Raw genomic sequence first — 20,874 nt, forward strand, 5'->3', positions numbered from 1 at the left:
AAGTTCCTGCCCACTGGATGTTTGGCTATAGGCTTAGGTTTGCTGCAAATAATTTGGTCAATTATTACTTGATTAAATTTAGGAACTCCTTTCCTAACATTAGTAACTATTTCCAAACACCTACCTGCAATCCTTTAGCATCTTAGTCCTTCATTTCCAGTGTTCACACTAACTCTGGGGAAGATTTGGTTCTTTCCTGATACTGATAATCTTTTTTAGTTTTTTTTGCGACTCTGAATAAACCTACCCAAATATCTAGTGTCTGAATTCCTAATTAGCCAGTCACAATGAATGTTTGAATAATCGAGGTGACCAATTTGTTTATAGATGCTTCAAGAAGTTTATATCCTTTTAGACATTTAACAAGGGTAAGCATGTCAGGAAGGACAATTCCTTTGCAAGCCTCCTGGAGAGCAGGGCCTGTCTTTTAGCTTTCTTTATGTTCCTGTACCAACTTATAGTAAATTTGTTGACTTGCTGACTTGTTATTCTTCTGGATTATACTTTTTGATCTGCTTTGCTTAATCATAAAAAAAGAAAATTCAAAAAAGGGCCCATCTTTAGAAAAAAGAGCAAAGAAAGCTTCATAATGTGAAGACAGCTTTGACCACCAATGCTGTGCACATTGACATAAGGTGCTATCTACTTCCATGTTCCTAGTTCAAATCCTTTATAAGAGTTGCTAGTTCTTTGGGCATTTACCACACTATCAATTGCTGATTATTATTATTATAGTTATACCTAATATATTTTAGTTTCAATTTTCAAGTAACTCATGCCTTTGGCCTTTCAAAAGGCAGGTAAATCAAATGTTTTCTATTAAAATTTAAAGTTTGAGCAAGCTAGTATACAATGGTTAAGAAAAGAAATGGTTCTTTTCTTTAGGCTACTTCTAATCTCTACTTTGGAGATGAAGCTGGTATAAAGGGTAACACAGAGATTTAGACCAAACTTGAGGAGAAAGCACTTTTAGTTGGGGAGACAAGAAGGGTTTCCTCAAACTGCGCCTGGAAGAGTATTTAAACTGGTAGAGATGAAGGAAGGGGGAGGATTGAGAGAGAAGGTTGACTGGACAGGGATGGTCTCTGAGAATGCCAGGTGGTGACTGAGGCCTCACCTAAGGTAGTCTAGTGAAGGTGACTATAAAATAAAATTGGAACATGAGGGTAAGGAGTAGGTATTTCAACACAGAGGAAACCAGGAGCCACTGAAACCTTCAAACTTTGGTGGGCAGGAATTGAATTGTTTCTATTTTTTTAAGATTCATAGTAATCATGTGAAAGATGAATCACATCAAGTAGGAAAACAAAATTAGAGATAAAAACAATACTTAAGAAACTTTTAAAATTGAAAATAATGAGCTTTGGTCTCCATTTAAACTCCAGTTCCTTCTCTGGAAATGGACAGTATTTTCCATGGCAAGTCTTTTAGAATTGTCTTTGATTATTGTACTGCTGAAATGAACAATTCACATTCATATACCACAATTTGTTCAGCCATTCCTCAAATGATGGATATTCCCTCAATTTCTGAATTGAGTCATTTCTACCAAAAACAATTAAGTTCTAATCAAGTTCAATGAGTCCTCATGCTGGACTAGTCCAACAGATTTTATGAATGTCCATTCTCCATGGGGTTGCCCTCTGTGGGTCATTACTCTGGAGAACCTTCAGCAGTTCCTCCTTGAGAATACATCATGAGGGATAGCTAGGTGGCAGTCAGGGGAACCTGAATTCAAATCTGGCCTCAGACACTTAATGATTACCTAGCTATGTGCACAAGTTACCTAACCCCACTACCTTGCAAAAACCCAAAAAAAACCCAAAAATCAAAAGATTAAATCATGGCCTCTGTTTGGCAAATCAAGTCCTTCACCAGCTTGATTACAGGACACTTTTTCAGTCTCATTTCACATTCCCCACTAGACGGTGGCCAAACCCAGGGACTCTAGGTTTGGTAACCACCTCCTGCCTCCTCACCTCCTCCCTCAGGTGTGGGATTACTCACTTCTGCTTCTTAGAATCCCTTATGTTGACCTCCTACAACATTTTCTCTTTCCTCAAATTGTCATCCTTAGTTAAATTTACATATAGCATTGCTTCCAGTAGAACGTAAGCTTCTTGAAGGCAGGAGCCATTTCTTGGTCTGTATCCTCAGTATCTAGCACAATTCATGAACTTGAAAAATGCTTGTTGAGAGGCAGTCAAGATGATGTGAAGGCAGGATTCTCCATTTACTCCTTCTCCCCCAAAATTCCAAAAGCTGTCAAATTATGACTCTAGCTGAAATTTAGAGGGGCAGAACCCAGAGAAAGACTGAGTGATACAATTTCCCAGTCCAAGACAACTTAGAAGTTCCACAGGAAAGGTGTTTCACCGGGACCTGGGGTTGGAAAAAAACCTGCAGCCGTAGGGCAGTGCAGCCCAGTGCAGCCAAGTGATCACTGGGAACATCTTGAGGGGGCAGTGAGAAATTTGCTGCACCAGAATGAGTGCGGGGTGAGGAGCACCGGCCTCAGAACAGCCCTGTGGTGAGGACTTGCAGTGGGAATTGGGCAAGCCAGTCTGCACCTCCAGAGCACAGTCCACAGATGGTAAAGGGGTCGGGGGGAGACTTTAGAAATCTCTCTGCTCTTCCCCGGCTGTTTGCCCACACTCAGATCCAGGTTGCAGTTTGGGCTTCCATGCTAAGGTAGGCAAGCAGGGAGCCTCCTCATAGCTCCAGGACAGAGGGGAGTGCTTTTGGTCATCTCCATATCAAAGCATAGGCAAGAGAGCATAACCTTGGAGGAATAAAGGTCCCAGTGGGGTGTCCCAAGGAAAACCCCAAAGCCTTGAAAGTGCAGTAAATTAGTCTTAGGCTGAGGAAATGAGCAAGCAACCAAAAGAAAAAGAAGAATCTGACCATAGAAAATTACTTTGGTCCCATGGAAAATTCAGAAGACAACAAAATCAAAGCTTCCATATCCAAAACCTCCAAGAGAAATAGAAAAATGGGCTCAGACTATAGATAAGCTCAAAAAAGACTATGAAAAGCAATTAAGGGAGGTAGAGGAAAAACTGGAGAAGAAATGAGAGCAATGCAGATAAATCACAAAAACCAAATCAACAGCTTGGTGAAAGAAATACAAAAAAATACAAAGAAAAGAATGTAAAAACCAGTTTAGGTCAAATGGAAAAAGCAAGAATTCTTTAAAAAGCAGAATTTGCCAGCTGGAAAAGGAGATAAAAAAGCTCTCTAAAGAAAGTAACTCCCTTAAATGCAGAATGGAACTAAAGGAGGCTGATGACTTTGCGAGAAATCAGGAAGAAATAGAACTCTTCCAAAAAAGCCAAAAATTAGAAGAAAATGTGAAATATCTCACTGGAAATACAAACCAACCTTGAAAACAGATCCAGAAAAATAATTTAAAAATTATTGGGCTACCTGAAAGTCATGACCAGGAAGAGTCTAGACTTCATTTTTCAAGAAATACAGCAAAATTGCCCTGAGATCCTAGAAAAATGCTTGTTGGGTCCCTTTGGTAGGACTGGAAAACTACGAAGGGATTGTCCTTCAGTTGGGAATAGTTGAACAAATCAAGGCACATGAATGTTCTATTATAGTGCAAATGCAGAAAAAAAAATGGAGGCCATTCTCAGTGAGCTCTCTTTTCTTTTCATCATCTCCTCTCTGTCATGTTTTCCACTACTACTCTCTTCTCCTTCAACTATAGCATGATAACTTGCCCTTACTCTTAGCCAAGGCTAATCCCTCTAAGTTGTTCAAGTGATCCCATTCTACTCTTCCAATAGACTGAGCCCTTTGTCTTCCCCACCGTATCAATTTTTTTTTAAGGTTTTTGGAAGGCAAATGGGGTTAAAGTGGCTTGCCCAAGTCCACACAGCTAGCTAATTATTAAGTGTCTGAGACCAGATTTGAACCCAGGTACTCCTGACTCCAGGGCCAGTGCTTTATCCACTGTACCACCTAGCCGCCCTTGTCACTTATTTTCAATCTCTTGCTCTACTGGCTCATTTTTTTTCTACAAATATGCTGTTTCCCTCATCCTGAAAAATTCCTCACTTGATTCTACTATCCATGCTATCATCCTGTATCTCTTATGTCTTTTGGAATTATAAAGTGCCTCCAACTTTCTCCCCTCTCTTCTTAACAACTCATAATATGGCTTCCAACCATATTTCAATTTACCAAAACTACTCTCTAATCAATAATCTTAGTTGCCAAATCCGATAGCCTTTTTTTCAGTCATTTATAAACCAATTTATAGACCTTGACACTATTGATCACTCTCTCCTCCTTGAAAGTGTCTGTTATTTAGGTTTTCCTCCTGCCTAGCTAACTATTCCTGCAGTCTCCTTTTTGCTGAATTAACCTTCCCCCCCCACAGACCTTAACTTCTCACTATTGGTGTCCCTCAGGGTTCTATGCTGATTTGCCTTTCCTAATATTATTAGTGGAGAGGAGGAGGGTTTAGTGAAGATAATGAATTGTTTTGAGCACACTGAGTTTAAGATGTCTACTGAACATCTAAGTTGAGATGTCTGAAAGGCAGTTGGAGAATTCAAGATTGGTGGTCAGCAGAGAGTCTGAGGCAGGATAGGTAGATTTGTTAGTCATCAGTTTAGAGATATAATTAAATCCATGGAAGCTGATGAGATCACCAAATGAAGAGGGACATAAAGAGAGAAGAGTGAAATTAGCAGGAAAAAACCCAATTTATATAAGAACATTGTAAAAACAGAACTTGAAACAAAAAAATTGATCAAAGCAATGAAATGGTTCCAAAAGATCAATGATGAATCCAAGTCATGGATGCAAGGTACAGAGTGAATCATATTTTTCTGGACATGGCCAATGGAGGAATCTGTTTTGCTTGATATATTCCTTAGTATTAACAATGTGCTTTTCTTTTATGTTTTCTCCCCACTATTTTTGGGGGGGAGGGAGAGAGGCATTTTGAGAATATCAGAAAATCAATTTTTGTTCAGAAAACTGTTGGCTTGGATTAGTACCAGAGAAGTAACAATGTTTAAAATACATCACTCCAAATTTTTAGGAGATGGTACCCAGAACTGTCTACTATCCTGTCTTCCTTCTTTCCATCTTTACCACACATATTTGTGAATGTTATAATCCAAGTTTCCTCATTGTAAAAAAATTTAACACTTTCAGAGGAGTGCCATGCAAAATCAACAATAAATGATGTTGAACTGAATTTGATGAAATACATGCTTCACTTTGCTATTCAATAGTTAGCAATATATTGAAGTAATTTGCAACAAGTCTCTTGCCCTATGCAGTATTTTGCAAAGATTAAAATCTTTAAATCATGTGCCAAATAGTTATTTTTTAAAAATCATATAACTGGGGGGAGCTAGGTGGCACAGTGGATAGAGCACCGGCCCTGGAGTCAGGAGTACCTGAGTTCAAATCCGGCCTCAAACACTTAATAATTACCTAGCTGTGTGGCCTTGGGCAAGCCACTTAACCCCATTGCCTTGCAAAAACCTAAAAAAAAAAAATCATATAACTGTAAAATTAAAACAAGTTAGCAAAAGACAGAAGAAAATTATGTGCAACTCCTGAATTTGGATACAACCATTCTTTTCAACAGTCAATAAAATGTATATTGGTAGAGACAGCAGATAAATGACACCAAATGGGTCTCTTTCAGTTCAGGAAGGGGTACTTCTGTCCACACAATGAATTGGTTCTTAAAATCATATGTGAACTAAATTTTTGAGATGAAAGACCAGAAAAATTTAATATAAATTTTACCTTGAGTGCCTTGCACAACAAATGAAACTTTTTTCCAGATCCTCTCTTTCCTATTCAAGGTTAGAGATTAGATAGAAAGAGAGAGAGAGAGAGAATTTATGTATGTATGTATGTATGTATGTATGTATGTGTATATATGTGTGTGTGTGTGAGTCTATCTTATTAATTCTACTCTAGGAAGTTTCTCTCTGATTTTGACACTCTTCCTGGAATTTTGTCTCAGTGATTTTCAGCCGGTACAGAATACCTCCCTCAAAATTTGGGCTAGGATCTATCAATGAATAAAAAACAATCTAAGACCCTATCCTGTAAGATTCTAGGAATATGAGGGGCAGCTAGGTGGCAAGATGCAGAGTACCAGACCTAGATTCAGGAGGACTGGAGTTCAAATTCAGCCTCAGATACTGGTTACCTACTGGTTGGTGACCATGGGCAAGTCACTTATCCCAATTGTCTACCCTTCCACCCCTGCCACATGCCTTGATTCTAAAATATACCTGAGCATAGCAGGAAGAAATTTAGTATTCCATTGCATGGCAGGACTCAAGTGAGCCAGAGGCTTCACTGTAAGGCCAGGGCATGTTCATCAACAGCTAGCTTTCTTTCAGCTATGTGTAGTGCCTGCAGACTCTGGACAGATTCCAAAGCTAAGCCAACATGGTGCTGTCTTAGGAAGTTCTGGATCAGCAGTCTGGAGGACTCCCAGGAGGGTAGATCAATTCCAGGGCTTTTGGAATTCCATCAGTACCCTTTCCAACATGCACAATTGCCATTCTACAAGTGTTTACAATTATTACACAACTGGCATTTCTTCCTGCAAAATGATTCCTAATCCAACACAATGAGAATATTTAAATAACATTTAAAGGTTTACAAAGACATATATGTGTATGTATGTATATATTTATCTGTATATATACACACACACAAATGTATTTATAATCTTAGTCTTCATCACAACCCTATGTCACCTCTGTACACAGATGAGAAAATCAAGGTTCCAAGAAGTGACGTGTACAAGGTCACCCCACTCACAGATGGTCTCTGCCAATTCTAAGTGTACCACTATTCCCACTACATCAGGTTGCCTCTGTTATGTCTAAATCAGAATTGGGTTTATTTCATTTCCTGAACTCCTCCAGACTCATAACAGATGATTTGCTAAGCTTAATAGGAGAATAATTCACTTGGAGATTTAGTCACAGGGTGGCTGTGAACTAAATTGGATGCCCTTTGGAGGCTTTTCTGGAAGGTCATCTGAATTCTGCATACCAAAATCAATTGTGAGCCCAAGCTATCCTGAGCTTAGTCGAAAATATCTGGTTAAGAGGGGGCTAGGTGGAGCAATGGATAAAGCACTGGCCCTGGAGTCAGGAGTACCTAGGTTCAAATGGGGTCTCAGACACTTACTAATTACCTAGCTGTGCGGCCTTGGGCAAGCCACTTAACCCCATTTGCCTTGGGAAAAAAAAAATATCTGGTTAGTCCAAGTTTCTGGTGGGCTATGGAAATCTACTAACTTCTGGAGGCCAGTAGAGTGCTGTCTGTGCATAAAGCAGCCCTTGATAAAAATCAATTTGATTTAATTGGGGCTTATGCCCAAAAGCAATATGGCAAATCTATTTCAGTGCCCTCTCAGAGATAACAAATTTGCCATCCTAGAATTCCTTCCCTGCAGGTATTTGTAACTGTTACTTGATTTCACATACCTAACACAAACAAGACATTTCTTCTTCTACAATGATTCTGAGAATAGCAAATTAATATGTTAAATCTGATTCCATCATGACAGTACCCTCACATCCATGCCTCAAAATAGTTTTTTGTAAATAAAATTGAGGGATTGAGAAAACGGTCAAACACATCAGAGACATATTTTTATACAGTTGTTTCCCCTTCATCAACCAGGGAAGAATTATTGCATCTCTATCTATTAATAATAAAAAGGGACTTTTAGGGGCAGCTAGGTGGCACAGTGGATAGAGCACCGGCCCTGGAGTCAGGAGTACCTGAGTTCAAACCTGGCCTCAGACACTTTAATAATTACCTAGTTGTGTAGCCTTGGGCAAGCCACTTAACCCTGTTTGCCTTGCCAAAAACCTAAAAAAAAAATAAAATAGAATGGGCTTTTCCAGATAGTATATGATGTTTGTATTGAGAGATTAAAAAATTATTTTAATACATGGCTCCTACAAAATGGGCTTTTTACTAGAGCTACTCTAACAGTGGAATCTACAACTTATTATCAAAAATAAATAAATAAATAAGGGGGCAGCGTAGTGGATAAAGCACCGGCCCTGGAGTCAGGAGTACCTGAGTTCAATCTGGTCTCAGACACTTACTAATTACCTAGCTGTGTGGCCTTGGGCAAACCACTTAACCCCATCTGCCTTGCAAAAACCTAAAAAAAGAAAAAAAATTAAAAAGACACATAAACTCAACCACTCCCCTCAATGAGGTCTGTTAAGTTGTGCACAGCTGAATGTCATCCTGCAAAATTTATTATTCAAACATTACAACAGTTCTCCAGTAAAAAGGAAGTTGTCATAAATACTTTGAAAATAAAGCATTAAGAATATCTCTGTAAACATAATATCCAGTTAAATAGCATCAGGTGAAACTATTTTAATTCCATAACTTTGATCTCATTTACTGTAATATTATAAGCTCATTTACCAGGTGACACAATGAGAGGGCTCACAGATAAGAGGTGCAAAAATGATCAGATCCGTGTAATTGTAGAGTCCTTTCTTGAGCATTTCATTATTCTGATAAAGTCAGAAATCAGGGGAGATGGTCATATATCAATTGTCAGGCAGACATGGGATTCTTAAGAAATATCACTATTGCTCTTCATGAGCAACAGGTCAGCACTGCTCTATGTGTTTACAAACCTCTAAATACTAGGTAATATGCAATACCTGTCTTCTGTGATGGAGCGTGTCCCCGTAGGGGAAAAGATATAAAAACCCCAAATCCTCTGCAAAGGGATTTATTAATGGTTAATGATAGCTCAGACCTGTATCTGGCGATTTGTGTGATATTATTCTAGGTTTCAGGGTATTGTTGGACACAAGAAGCCTGGTTTAAATGAAAACTAGTAGGTCAAAAGATTGAGATGTTTGTTTCCTGCTTTCTGGAGGAAACGCTGCCTCCTTTGCTAGCCTTCTGAGCAGGAGTTCAGACTATTTTTGTTGGGATGATTCTTCCTCCTCCAAGTCCTCCTCTCGGGGGTGCCGTGGCAGGGGAGGATCTTCTTCCTCGGTGCCTTGTCTCTCTTTCTCTGCATCAATCCATTTCTGCGGAGTGATCATTTTTTTAGGCCCATGGGGAGGTGGACCAATCAAAGCTTCAATGTCCTCATAGTTTATCACTTCCTTCTCCAACAAGGCATTAGCCAACTAGAAAGAACAAATATACCAGTGTATAAGCAGTGAGAGCAGGCTCAAAGATATAGACAAGAGCCTTTTGAGATCAGAATATCAATGAATGAAAGAGAAAACCATTCACCAGAATATCTATGCAGGCTAACAAACTTCAGAGTAAAACATCTCTCAGCCTTCCCAGGATCCAGGAAATGAAGCTCAAAAGGGTATTTCTATGAGTAGTATATATCAAGCTCTAGGACAAATCATTTTCCCATGAAAGCAGGGAAAAAATACAGGCTGGGGGACAGAAGAAGGATACATCCTGAGAATGATGCTCTACCTCCCTCATTCCTCATTTTTCTGGCATTAAACTTTTTACTGGCAGTCAGGGTTTAGGATATATATTATGAATTTATTTTATACATATATTTACATTATACATTAGGATTATTTATATCTATATACATACATAAAACACTCAGTGGAGCTGGGGAAAGAGAAGGGTACAGTCAGCAATGGACAAAGAAGAGGAAGGGGAAGGGGGAAAATCATCCCTGACACTAATTATAGTATAAATTTCAAGTAAGTAGAGCTTTAAATTAAGAGATAAAGGAAACTGCAAAGCAAAATTAACAGGACTAGCTCTATTGTTCCTCCACCCAAGTGCAAAGAATGCCACCAGAATAATACATTTCTTGTTTCTGGTTAGCCAAGTCCTTGCCCTCAAGGAACTTAAAGGGGGAGATTAAAAGACAAATAAGGGTAAATGTGATAAATACTCCTGAAAGAGGTATTTGTGATGGGACCTGAATGGCAGGATTTTAACAGACATACATAAGGGTGATTGGAGCAAGGAACAGAGGTAGGAAAATTCAGGCTTTGATAAGTTCATGTAATGAATGAAGTTTGATTGAAATACATTGTACATGAAGAAAAATGGTGGAAGCTAAGATTAGAAAGCAAGGGTTAGGGCCAGACTTAGAAGAGGGTTTCAACATCCACCATGACTCTCTGATGATAGGATTTCCAACAACCACCCAACACATTTCTGCTCTGAAGGACCCTGGAGGCCCCTTGTTCAGGGGCTATTGAGAGGGCAAATTAGTTAAACTACTGTTTTTGTGATTCTTAGCTCAAAGATTGGGTTCCAATTCAAGCAACAGATAAACTACAACTATTCTAAGGTGGTTATGAAAAACAGATTAAAGATAGTTTTTCAAAGCTTTAATCTTCTTGTTCCACAGCTTACCTAGCTACTGCTGTAGTGACAATTTGTATCTATTTTTCAATTCATCCTCAGAAAGCATCCCATTCCTTATACCTTCATTTCTAGTAGTAGGAGAAAGCTAAGAAATGGGGAGTCCCCATTGAGGACTCAAAGGAGACAAGAATGAGAAAATGGAACTGTCTTATTTCACTTTTGATTCTGCAATCCTAAGAAAAAGAATCAAGATGTGATCTGGAAAAGCTATTTTAAGGATTTCTCATATGAATAAACTGCAAACTCACAAAAAAGTCAACAGCAATCAAAAAGAAGAGTTAACATTTGGACCGCTTCTCCTGCTAAGAGCTTTATCCTAGAGGAAAAAACTCATGGGCAGAACAATGGATCACAGACTAAGAGCTGGAAGGGACTATAGTCAGTCAGTAAACACATACTAGGCAGGGATGATTTGCTGGGCACTGTGCTAAGCTCTTGGCAATGCAAAGAATGGCAAAAAGCATCAAGCCCAATTCCTTCATTCTATATTTTCTATGTAGGAGCCAGGAGTTGCAGGAGCCGACCTCACCTTAAACTCTGGGGACACCGACTGGAAAGGTGGTGAAGATGGGTGCCCTGACTCCACCCCTTTACCACCCCTGCCTTCATCAGGACAACTCTGCCTTGTTGTCTCTGTAGCCCCCAGCTCCCCACAATGTATGGCACATAGTTAAGTACTTGTTCATTTGTTTGTTCATTCATTCATTCATCATTCATTCATCTGTTCTTTCCTTCACAACACTGCCCCCCTTGGAAGATGGAGTGAATGGATGAGAGAACAAGTGAGAGATGTTAAGGTGAGGAGTTTCTGAAATGCAGAGGTGGGCTTCCTCTGGAGCCACCTTTGGCCCCTCCTCACAATGGTTGGAAAGCTTGCTCAATGATTCTGAAATTTTTCTCCATCTCACAGAATAAATCAAAACCTTCCAAAGGGACAGAAAGGAGGAGTCTGGGCTTGTAGGTATGGGATCAGAGTCAAGTCTTAAGCCTCCCTTCCAGCCCAGCCCCTCCTGCCTCAGTCAGATCCATACTTGATTCAGCCCTCCACATTCAGCATGTCCATCATGGTCTTATCTATTTTCTGAATCTCCTCCTGATGTCATGTCTACCAAGGGCACATCCCTACCCAGGCAGCTTGAGATTGAACTCATGATGTTGTCATTGCCTCTTCCCGCCTCTGACCTCTCAAGAGCCCAACCCTATCAATTCTGTCACAATAAAATGCGGTCATCTAGAGACCATCTCTCTTGAGATGCCCTCTTGTCAGGAGCATTTTTCTTCAACAATCCTGCTCTATGCTAGAAATTCCTTTGGTTTTTCAAGCTTCCTCCTTGTACATCTGACATGAGTTCCATACCATAGCCAGACCCTCTTCTACCACTAATATCTCCTCTTTTCTGCAACCTCAGCCCCACATGATGATAACCAAAAATACTTGAGCAACCCTGGCCACTGGGTCACCCTGAAACATGACCTTTGAGGAGCCAAGCCTCAAATTCTTAGAGTAACATCTTCCAAATTTCCTGGGGAATAATAACTGCTCATGGAGCCTGCAGACTATGGGACTAGAGGCTCTAGAGAAGTCATGGGTAGAATCTTTACCTTCCCCATTCCCAGATCCTCTCTGGAGTTATCAGTCCCAGACTGTCTTGAGCCTACTCTTTTCTTATGGTCACTTCTCTGGACTTTCTCTTACCCAGAACTGACAGAAAAGTCTCCGTCTTGGGCACTGGTTGGCTTATTCAATTCTTCTGCAAAGCTTGCCAAGGCCTCCTGCTAAGGACCTGTGCTATTCTATCTGACATCACTAAAAATACCAAGTCGTACAGATCTAGAGTCAGAAGAGACCAAAGGTCTCATAAGCCCTTAAGGTCAGCCCCTGAGAGGGCCAATTAATCAAACCACAATCACTGATCAGGTTCTTAATCTAAAGCAAGTAGAGACAAAGAAGGAAGGAAGTTCTTGTCCCCTAGGAGCTTCCATCTAAATGGGAAAGACAATACATGCATACCAGCCCTTAACAGGGCCACAAACTGTGCTAAGGCAAGAGGCAAAGGATAACCCCTGCTCTCAAGAAGTTCACAGGGGAGACAACACACAAACCACACACACAAATAAGATTTCCAGAATGAAGAGTACAATGTAGGTGAAGAGGGAGAGTACCAGTAGCTGGGCTGATCAGAAAATCTTCCTGTAGAAAGCAAGGCTTCCAACAGGGAGAGGGAAAGGGAAAGGGGAGAGCAGGGTAGGAGCTGGGGACAAACAGGGCAGAGGCTCAGAGATGGGAGATGTAGTGTCTTGTGTGAGCAAGTGAGCACAGAGACCAGTATGGTTGGACCTTGGCATGTGTAAATAGATGATAAAGAACGGAAGCAGTGACTGGTCCAAGGTTACACAGGGAGTCACTAGCAAAGGTGGGATTTGAACTGGAGTCTGACACGCCATCTGACTGCCCACATCATGGAGGTATCCTCCTGCTACCAGGCTAAGCTGCATAAAGGCAGGGCCTGGATTTTAGGTTGCTGTTGACTCTGAACTACCTAACAATCAGTAGTTCCCAATGTGCCACAGTAAGGCAATTTGTGACCATCCAGTATCATCCATATTTCACCCAGTCTTTCCTTAAAAAATTCAAACAAGGGGGGGACCCATGACTATAGCCTATTCTACTTTGGAGGAGCTCTGAAGTCAGAGGATGTGGGTTTAAACCCTGCCTCTGAGCCTTACTCTGCTGCTGTAACCCTGGCAAAGTCACCTGTTTTCTCCCTTGTAAAAGGAGGGGCTGGACTAGATGGTCCACGTGCCTTCTAAAACTCTAGCTATTCTGGACACTTCAGAATGAAGATTGAAGGAGACAAAGCCAGAGATTCCTGAGTCTTCAGAAAGGACTGAAGCTGACTTGGGTCCCTCCCTATAGGCCCATCAGCCCCAGATGGGTGTGTAAATGTCTGTTTACTTAGTTACCTAGCAGCACCAGCTCTAGGCAGACCAAGTTATATAAGTCTACATGTGATAACCTGAAGGATGGGAGGGGTCACCAGGAGGCCTCAGAGACAAAAAAAATCACAAGCTAAACATCACTAACCTTGCAGGTTTTTGTTTTTAATTTTAAAAACCAGAATCCAATTGTTGCTTTCTTTCTAGTCCTTTGGATAAAATGGTATTTCTGAGTCTTCCCACCTTATACAGTCTGAGAATGATGGTGATAGGTTAACCCTGAACCCTATATTCTCCTACAATTTTGGGAATCTTTATGTGGGTTAGGCTTAGGGGTTCATGAGATTGAATAGAGTTCTTCCCCTTTATAAAGATAACACAGGGGACAGAACCAGGAAAAATGGTCTCTTTATTAATAGGCTCTCAATCAGTACAAGCAATTTCCTTTGCTCTGTGAGGGAGGTATGCCAAGACATGCATGTGTTGAGTGAAGGGGTGCTGTGCTAAGTCACTGTCATCACTTTTTTTTTTAAGGTTTTTGCAAAGCAAATGGGGTTAAGTGGCTTGCCCAAGGCCACACAGCTAGGTAATTATTAAGTGTCTGAGGCCGGATTTGAACTCAGGGACTCCTGACTCCAGGGCTGGTGTTCTATTCACTGTACCACCTAGCCACCCCCACCTTCCTTAGCTCTAAGGGCTACCAAACATTTCTTATGGATACTACTAAGGAGAAAAGAAGAACAGAGCAGATGAAAGAAAAGAGGCAGAAAATGCACTTAGTGGAGAGGGAGAACCCCAAGCTCAGTGGGCCACTGGTGCTTTCCCCTATCCTTAGCCCTGGTTCTAACTGGCCCAGATCCCAGGGAGATAGCTTACCGAATGCAACTTGGCCTGGTTTTCTTGCAGAACCTTCTCTGTGTGTCTGTATGCTTTAGCCACCAGCTGTTTTGCTTCCTGGAGGAAAAGAAGAAAGGATTCTATGAGGTGAAGTTACAATAGACAGCTGCAGCTCCTAATTTATTTTTTGCTTTAAAAAAATAAATTTTTATTTGAGCAATTCCCTTTAATTTTGGGAGGGAAAGGGTTTCTTAATCAGTAAAACAATAAGATGAGATTAAATAAACTCTTTAAGATCCCACTCCCAGCTCTAAATCCTAGAAGTCAAACCTCCTGGGAAGCTCAGATTTGGTCTGCTCCTGAGGCTGTCCCTTCCCTCTCTCCCAGGAGGCATACAGGTCCTCTTTGGCAGCAACCTAAGGTACAGGCACAGGCTCTTTTCATAAACAGAGCTAAGCCAAGCAAGGTGCAGTTCTCTCTGCTGTGGTCACTTTAACTCCAAAGGTGGTTCAGCTCCCTCTCAGGACTCTTCCTAGGTCATGGTGTTCCATCTTCCTAGCTCCCTGACCCAAAGATAACTTTAAATCTGGAAACATATTAAAAAATAATAAAGTCTAGATAAAATAGACAGCAGCCTGAACTGGTTCGTAGAAGTTGGAGAAATCTTAGAAAAATAATTTTTTTACTTCCCAATGTTGGTTAGGGAGGAGAAAGGGGAGCTATTTTTTGTGATCTCACAGTAAACATAACAGTTGGGACAGCACTATATATTCTAGGAGGGCAGACAGTACTCACTTTTCCAGAATAGGATCTGATCCTCAATCCGGAAATAAGATAAAAACCAACCAAACAAAAAAGGTAGATGACACTGAGTTGATGTTAACTTCTTGTCAAGTGTTGAGAAGATATTTTCATTATTTACTCTATTTAGAGTGAGTTTATGGTCCTGAGTACTTTTTGCTTTATTTTTTTATCCCTTCCCTTTTGTTCCCTTTTGATCCCTTTTATTTTTTTCTGGTTTTTATAAGGCAGTGGGGTTAAGTGACTTGCCTAAGGTCATACAGCTAAGTGAGTATTAAGCGTCTGAGGCTGGATTTGAACTCAGGTCTTCCTGACTCCAGGGCCAGTGCTCTATCCACTGCGCCACTTAGCTGCTCCAGTTCTGAGTTTCTTTCGCTCCTTGCTAATTTTAGTTTGTATTTTATTTGGGGGGGGGGGGGAGTAGAAGAGATAGTAAGAGTTGGCTGATTCACATTTTTCTTTAAGGTTACTTAGGGACTCTAGGCAAATCTCTATACTATATACTATAGTGAACCTTCTTCTATCACAAAAGAAACTCATCAAGGATTAATTATTCTGTGGAATACCCTTTGAAGGAAGGGCTAGAGTTTGGGAGGAGCCAGACTTTTCTATTTCTGAGGATATGATCTTGGCTAAGTGTCTCCTCGAATTAGATGCTTGATGTGCAAATTAGTCAAAGTGTCATTGACTGCTGCATTTCATATAACAAGGAGCTCACAAATATTAAAATATAATATTCCATTTGTCAAACCTTTTCCATATAGAAAAGAAATACTAGGTAAGTAAAGGAATCAATCAGTCATCTCAGTATTTCTCACATATGGTTCATTTAATTTTATCCTGAAAGAATGACATTGTCTTGTTTGGTACTGGATTATCTCAATGGTTATTGGTTCTACTGAGCAGTTGTTTTCTGTTAATTTGTGATCAGAATTTGTATCACTGGCATAGAGTAGTTTAGCTGTATAAACTCTAGAGTCTCTTTCCATAAGCAATTCTTTGGTGTCCTGAATTTCAGTCTATGGGTAGCTATGATAAAGGAGCAAGAAAGGGAACATAATACTGATGTGTTACATGCTAATCTGTCCACTTAAATGAAAAAAGAAAGTAAATTTATTATTTTCATGTATCTTAAAGTATAACAAAAATCAACTCTAAAACAAAAAAAAAATCTTAAAAGGAAATCTTCCAGGATTTCCAAGCTGAGGGTATACTAAGCTTTTAAGCAATGCCAATCACTTTGTTCAGAGATCAGTAAAACAGAAAGATGTGAAAAGATATGGAAAGCTAGAATCAACTAGTGTTAACACTAGGTAGATAACACTGAATGGTGGGAAATCCTGAAAAATTATCAGTTTTATGAAGATAAAATATAGTAGTGAGTGAGCCTTTACACATTGCCCTCTCTGCTCTCCTGGACAATAAGCTTTAGGGTTCTGGAAATGAGGAAATCAGAGCTGCTCATACTGATGGGGATAGGAGCATTTGGGGCTCATTCCTAGTGAACTTGGATTCCCTTGCTAGGGAATTTGCACATTCAACTTTAGTAATAAAATATCTGTGATCTTGCAGTTAGATGCCTTTGTATTCTTACATGATCCATCATTTGTTGAAGGCCTTGGCTAAAAGGTCGTCGACCTATGCCCGAAGTACTCTCCTGCTGCTCAGGAAAGGAAATAGGACCAATGCTAGGCACCATCCCAAATTGCTTCACCATGGAATAGGCAATTTTAGTGACTTTCCTGAGGTCATCCTGTGCCCCTAAACAATCAGATTCAAAAGAAATAAAAGATTTTTTATGTTGGTCAATTTAATGGATTTCTCTAGTTAAGACTTCATTCTGAGCACAAACATGAATCTCAAAATAGAATTTAAGACATTCCTCGATGTGATTTCCCATTAAAAAAAACCTAATCAATTATTCCCATATCTAATTCTATCACATAAATAATGGGGGAAATAAAACTTAATTTTCTAGTGTTATTAAAATCAAGCACTAGATAAATGAACAATAATTATGAAATATGTACTTATATGGCAATGGAGATAGTTCCTTTCACACTATCTGATTCATTAGATTCACATCATTTGATAAAAAAAAATTCAAGTGGGCAGGTAGGTATTGCAATGGATAGAACACTGACCCTGGAGACTGGAGGACCTGAGTTCAAACTCGGTCTCAGACACTTAATAATTACCCATGTGACCTTGGGCAAGTCACTTAACCCAACTGCTTGCCAATGACCAAAACCAATAAAAAGTTGCAAGTTAATGCTATTTTGTGAATTTAGATTAAAATCCAGTACCAATACAGCAAATTTCCAGAGTAAGTCACCATGAATTCAAATCAGATGAAGATTTCACAGCTGAACTTCAGAAGATACTTGTTTGGGTTTGTGCTTTAAGGCCCCAAAGAGTATTAACATCTGTAGGTTCTTAATATTTGAAAGAGGATCTGTACTCAGCACTAAACCAATATGGATTTTTCATGTTTAAATAAATGTTCTTCTTCTTTTTTTTTTTTTGGTTTTAATGTTGAGACTCATGTGGGTACCAAAATAAAGGTTCCATCTCAACAAAGTGGTCATAAATAAGCTATTTGGCTTCTTTCTTACTCCTGGGAATAGATGCTATCTCTATGGTAGATAGTAACTTGATTATGTGGAACTGATTTTTACTGAAATATTTGAATCCAGAATTCTCAAACAACAAAATTAACTTACAGATACAGAATACATATACACAAAAATAAATACACTTTAACTTTAGAGAGTTTTAAAAAATTATTTTCCTAGTTCCATATTTTTTTGGTTATATCTTCTCTTTTGAGCACCTGAATAGGATGAATATTCAGGAAACAGTCTAATTTGTTCCAAATTTTGTGACCCTATTCATGGACACTGACACTGAAAGAAAATAATCTGGCTTTGAAGTTGCTTCTGTAAAAGAATATTATTGTAGTATACCCAATGCTAAGAAACTTTTCACTGATTCACCTTAGAGCTAGCTTCTTACCTGAAGTAACCTTATTAAAAGAAATTGCCTCAGATACTCGGCCTCCCAAAGCCATGCACATCCGCTCAAATAGCTGCTCTTTAGTAAAGAGATATTGGTCTTTAGGGAGAATCTGAGAAAATCCCAGGGCAGCATTTGTCCGTGGTGCTATGGAGACCTGCAAAATGTCAAAATGGACCTCAAATTTCACAAACATAATGGAGATTTCAAAAAAATAAATAAATAAAAGACTCAATCTGAGAGGAAGTAATGAAACACTGATGCTATTTTTAATTTCAGGATCTAAAGAAATTAAAACATACATACGAATCTTAAAAATCAAATAGAATTCCAATACTGAAATAGCATAGTTCAGAGAAGTAGAAAGGAACTTTCAGTTTAGAGTCACTATAACAGTTGTTTGGGGGCTGAAAGTATTCTGAAGCATGCAAAGTGCCAAAGAAAAAAGCATCAGAAAATAGTATCAATTACTAACCAATCAGAAGACATACTTTGTAGTGGGGCAACTTTTATAACATAGATCCTATATTAATCCATTGCTTCCTTAATTCCAGGATAATTCCCGAAATATAAACATGCAGAATAGAGCCTATGAAATCACAAATACCAACACCCTACAAACTGGAAATAAATGACCCTGTACCAATTTGGAAACAGTACATCTCTGTCCCTGGCACAAGTAGACTCTGAGACAAAAGGAAATCAGGTAAGATGGTCTGAATGGTAGTTTTGCACACCCTCCCAACCTTAGCTATAGTACTTCCCAATTTGATGTCCAAATATGGGTTCCTCCTCTCCATACCTGTAATCAGATTACAGACTTCCCTCATCACCTTTCTAAATCTTTCCAGGTGTAAGACTTTCAACAGCTGCAGTTTTCTCTCATACTTCATCCCTCGACCCACTTTGGTAATGTGTGGTTTCTTGGAATACATAGGCATTATCATGTTCTAGATGCTGGCCATGTGATAATGATCATCATTCTAAACATTTATTTTAGACTACACCTATGACTTTTCTTGGCAAAGGGAATTCCTAATGAGGAAACTCCCCTTCCCACTACAGGTTGGCACTCACAGCACTGCTGGGGCCCCAAGGGGTTGAATGACAGCCCAGGGTCTGTTCATGTGAAAGGTGGCCCTTTAAGCCAAGTCTTCTTGCTTCTGAGGCTGGGTCCCTAAACATAGAGATGGGATAATCATTTCTGTGTTGGGAGCCAGGGTCTCTCACACCGCCTGATGGAACAACATTTCCTTCTTCAATATATATATATATATATATATATATGGATTCCATGTATACCAATATTTGTAGGTCTAATATTGATTGTAAAACTTACTCATCCTAATAGTGGAATGACTATAAAGGAAGGCTTTCAGAGAAATTCCTTGAATAAAACAGATTGCAAACTGTCCAAATGATAGGACTGCCTCTCCCTGAGGCATACAAAAGGCTTCAACATTATGAAATCTCTGGAAAACCCAACACTGGGAATTCCAAGGAGATGTCAGAATATATACAGGGAAAATAGACACAAGATGGGTCAGAGAGAATTCCAGGGAAATTAACAGTTTTGCCCCCCCTTACCATCCATAGGAATATATGAAAAAGATGATGAGAGAATAGTTAGTATAGGTGACTGACAAGTGAACTCTAACAGCCTTAATTTCGTGGGGAAAAAATAAAAAAGTCACAGTAACAGTGGTTTCTACCAACAAGGGCTGAAAGGAAAATTGGTTATTGAAGAAGTCAACGGATGGGTGGACAAACATAACTACCCTTACTATAGGTTGTCAAGGGAGAGTATCAAAAAACATTACATATGCAGAAACATAAAAAACATGCCATTAAGCAAATTGTATCAGAAGATTATTATTAGGAGAGACCCTGCTTAATGAATAACTTCACATGCAGCAACAAACTAGGTAGCAGACAGGTTGAGGTCATCATGGCCTGAGCAGGGATAAAAATTAATTAACTACATGATTGATAATCAAACTTGTAACCACTACATGATCAAATTTGTAACCATATGAATTATATGATTGATAATGAAAATTGTACATTTTTGTAACCAAGGAAATGACCTTAGCTTGTTTGCTTAATGCATACATGATTCTGAGACTATAAAAATAAATCTGAGCAGCTGATGGTCAGTCAACCTGCTCCTGCCTTTAACCTTTGTGTTGACTCAACTCATTTCACCGACTCTATCCCTCCTGCCAGGTTCCAAGGACCCCACAGAGGCTGGACCTCCACATTTCTGTAGCCCAGGGAAGTCTGCCAAGTATTTTATACATATATATTCTCATGTGTGGGCCTCACTTGGGCTGGGAGGATAAAGACTACAAGAACTCTTAACCCAAATTTAGAAAGTAATAAACTGAGGCTGAAGGAGGTTAAGTGCTCACACAACTCCAAAGGGTCAGAGAGGGTTTGACTCCAAGTCTACCTCTCTACCCACTAGATTTTCTTCTAAACAATCAACAAATAAGGATAAAGCACTTATTAAATACACCAGGTACTGTGCCAGGCCCTAGGAATAAATTTTTTTTTTTTAAAAAGGGCTTTTGGGGTATTTACAACACATATAGTAAAGAAAAAGGGATTTTTGGGGGGGGCGGGAGAGGAGGAAGGGGATGGAAAGGGTAGAAAGAGTTGAATAAAAACTGGTGGAATCAGTGAAGTTCCCTTGAAGGACAGAGAGTCTGTGTAGTCTTGACGGAATCTAGAAGTTCCAAGAGGGAACTATGAAGGAGAGCAAAGGTCAGAAGACTGCAAGTAGAAGGTTGGGCTCGGGGCCCAGAGCCAAGAGGTCAATTGTGTGTGTGTGTGTGTGTGTGTGTGTGTGTGTGTGTGTGTATGTGTGAGTGG

The 20,874-nt window shown here is 39.6% G+C and overlaps 1 protein-coding gene across 6 annotated transcripts in view; it reads right to left on the bottom strand.

Annotated features, from left to right (window-relative positions):
• Positions 1–8,260: 8,260 nt before the first annotated feature.
• Positions 8,261–20,874, bottom strand: part of SPG7 (SPG7 matrix AAA peptidase subunit, paraplegin) — an 89,961-nt gene continuing 77,347 nt past the window's right edge. For all 6 annotated transcript variants that reach the window (XM_074200946.1, XM_074200959.1, XM_074200953.1 and 3 more), the window contains 4 exons: positions 18,001–18,157; positions 16,580–16,746; positions 14,224–14,301; positions 8,261–9,182 (listed from right to left, as the gene is read on the bottom strand). In XM_074200946.1, coding sequence (XP_074057047.1) covers positions 8,967–9,182; positions 14,224–14,301; positions 16,580–16,746; positions 18,001–18,157 — 618 coding nt within the window. In that variant the 3' untranslated portion in view covers positions 8,261–8,966. The remainder of the gene's footprint in view (positions 9,183–14,223; positions 14,302–16,579; positions 16,747–18,000; positions 18,158–20,874) is intronic.

This window comes from Macrotis lagotis, chromosome 1 (genome assembly GCF_037893015.1).
Source record: "Macrotis lagotis isolate mMagLag1 chromosome 1, bilby.v1.9.chrom.fasta, whole genome shotgun sequence".
NCBI classification, from domain to species: domain Eukaryota; kingdom Metazoa; phylum Chordata; class Mammalia; order Peramelemorphia; family Peramelidae; genus Macrotis; species Macrotis lagotis.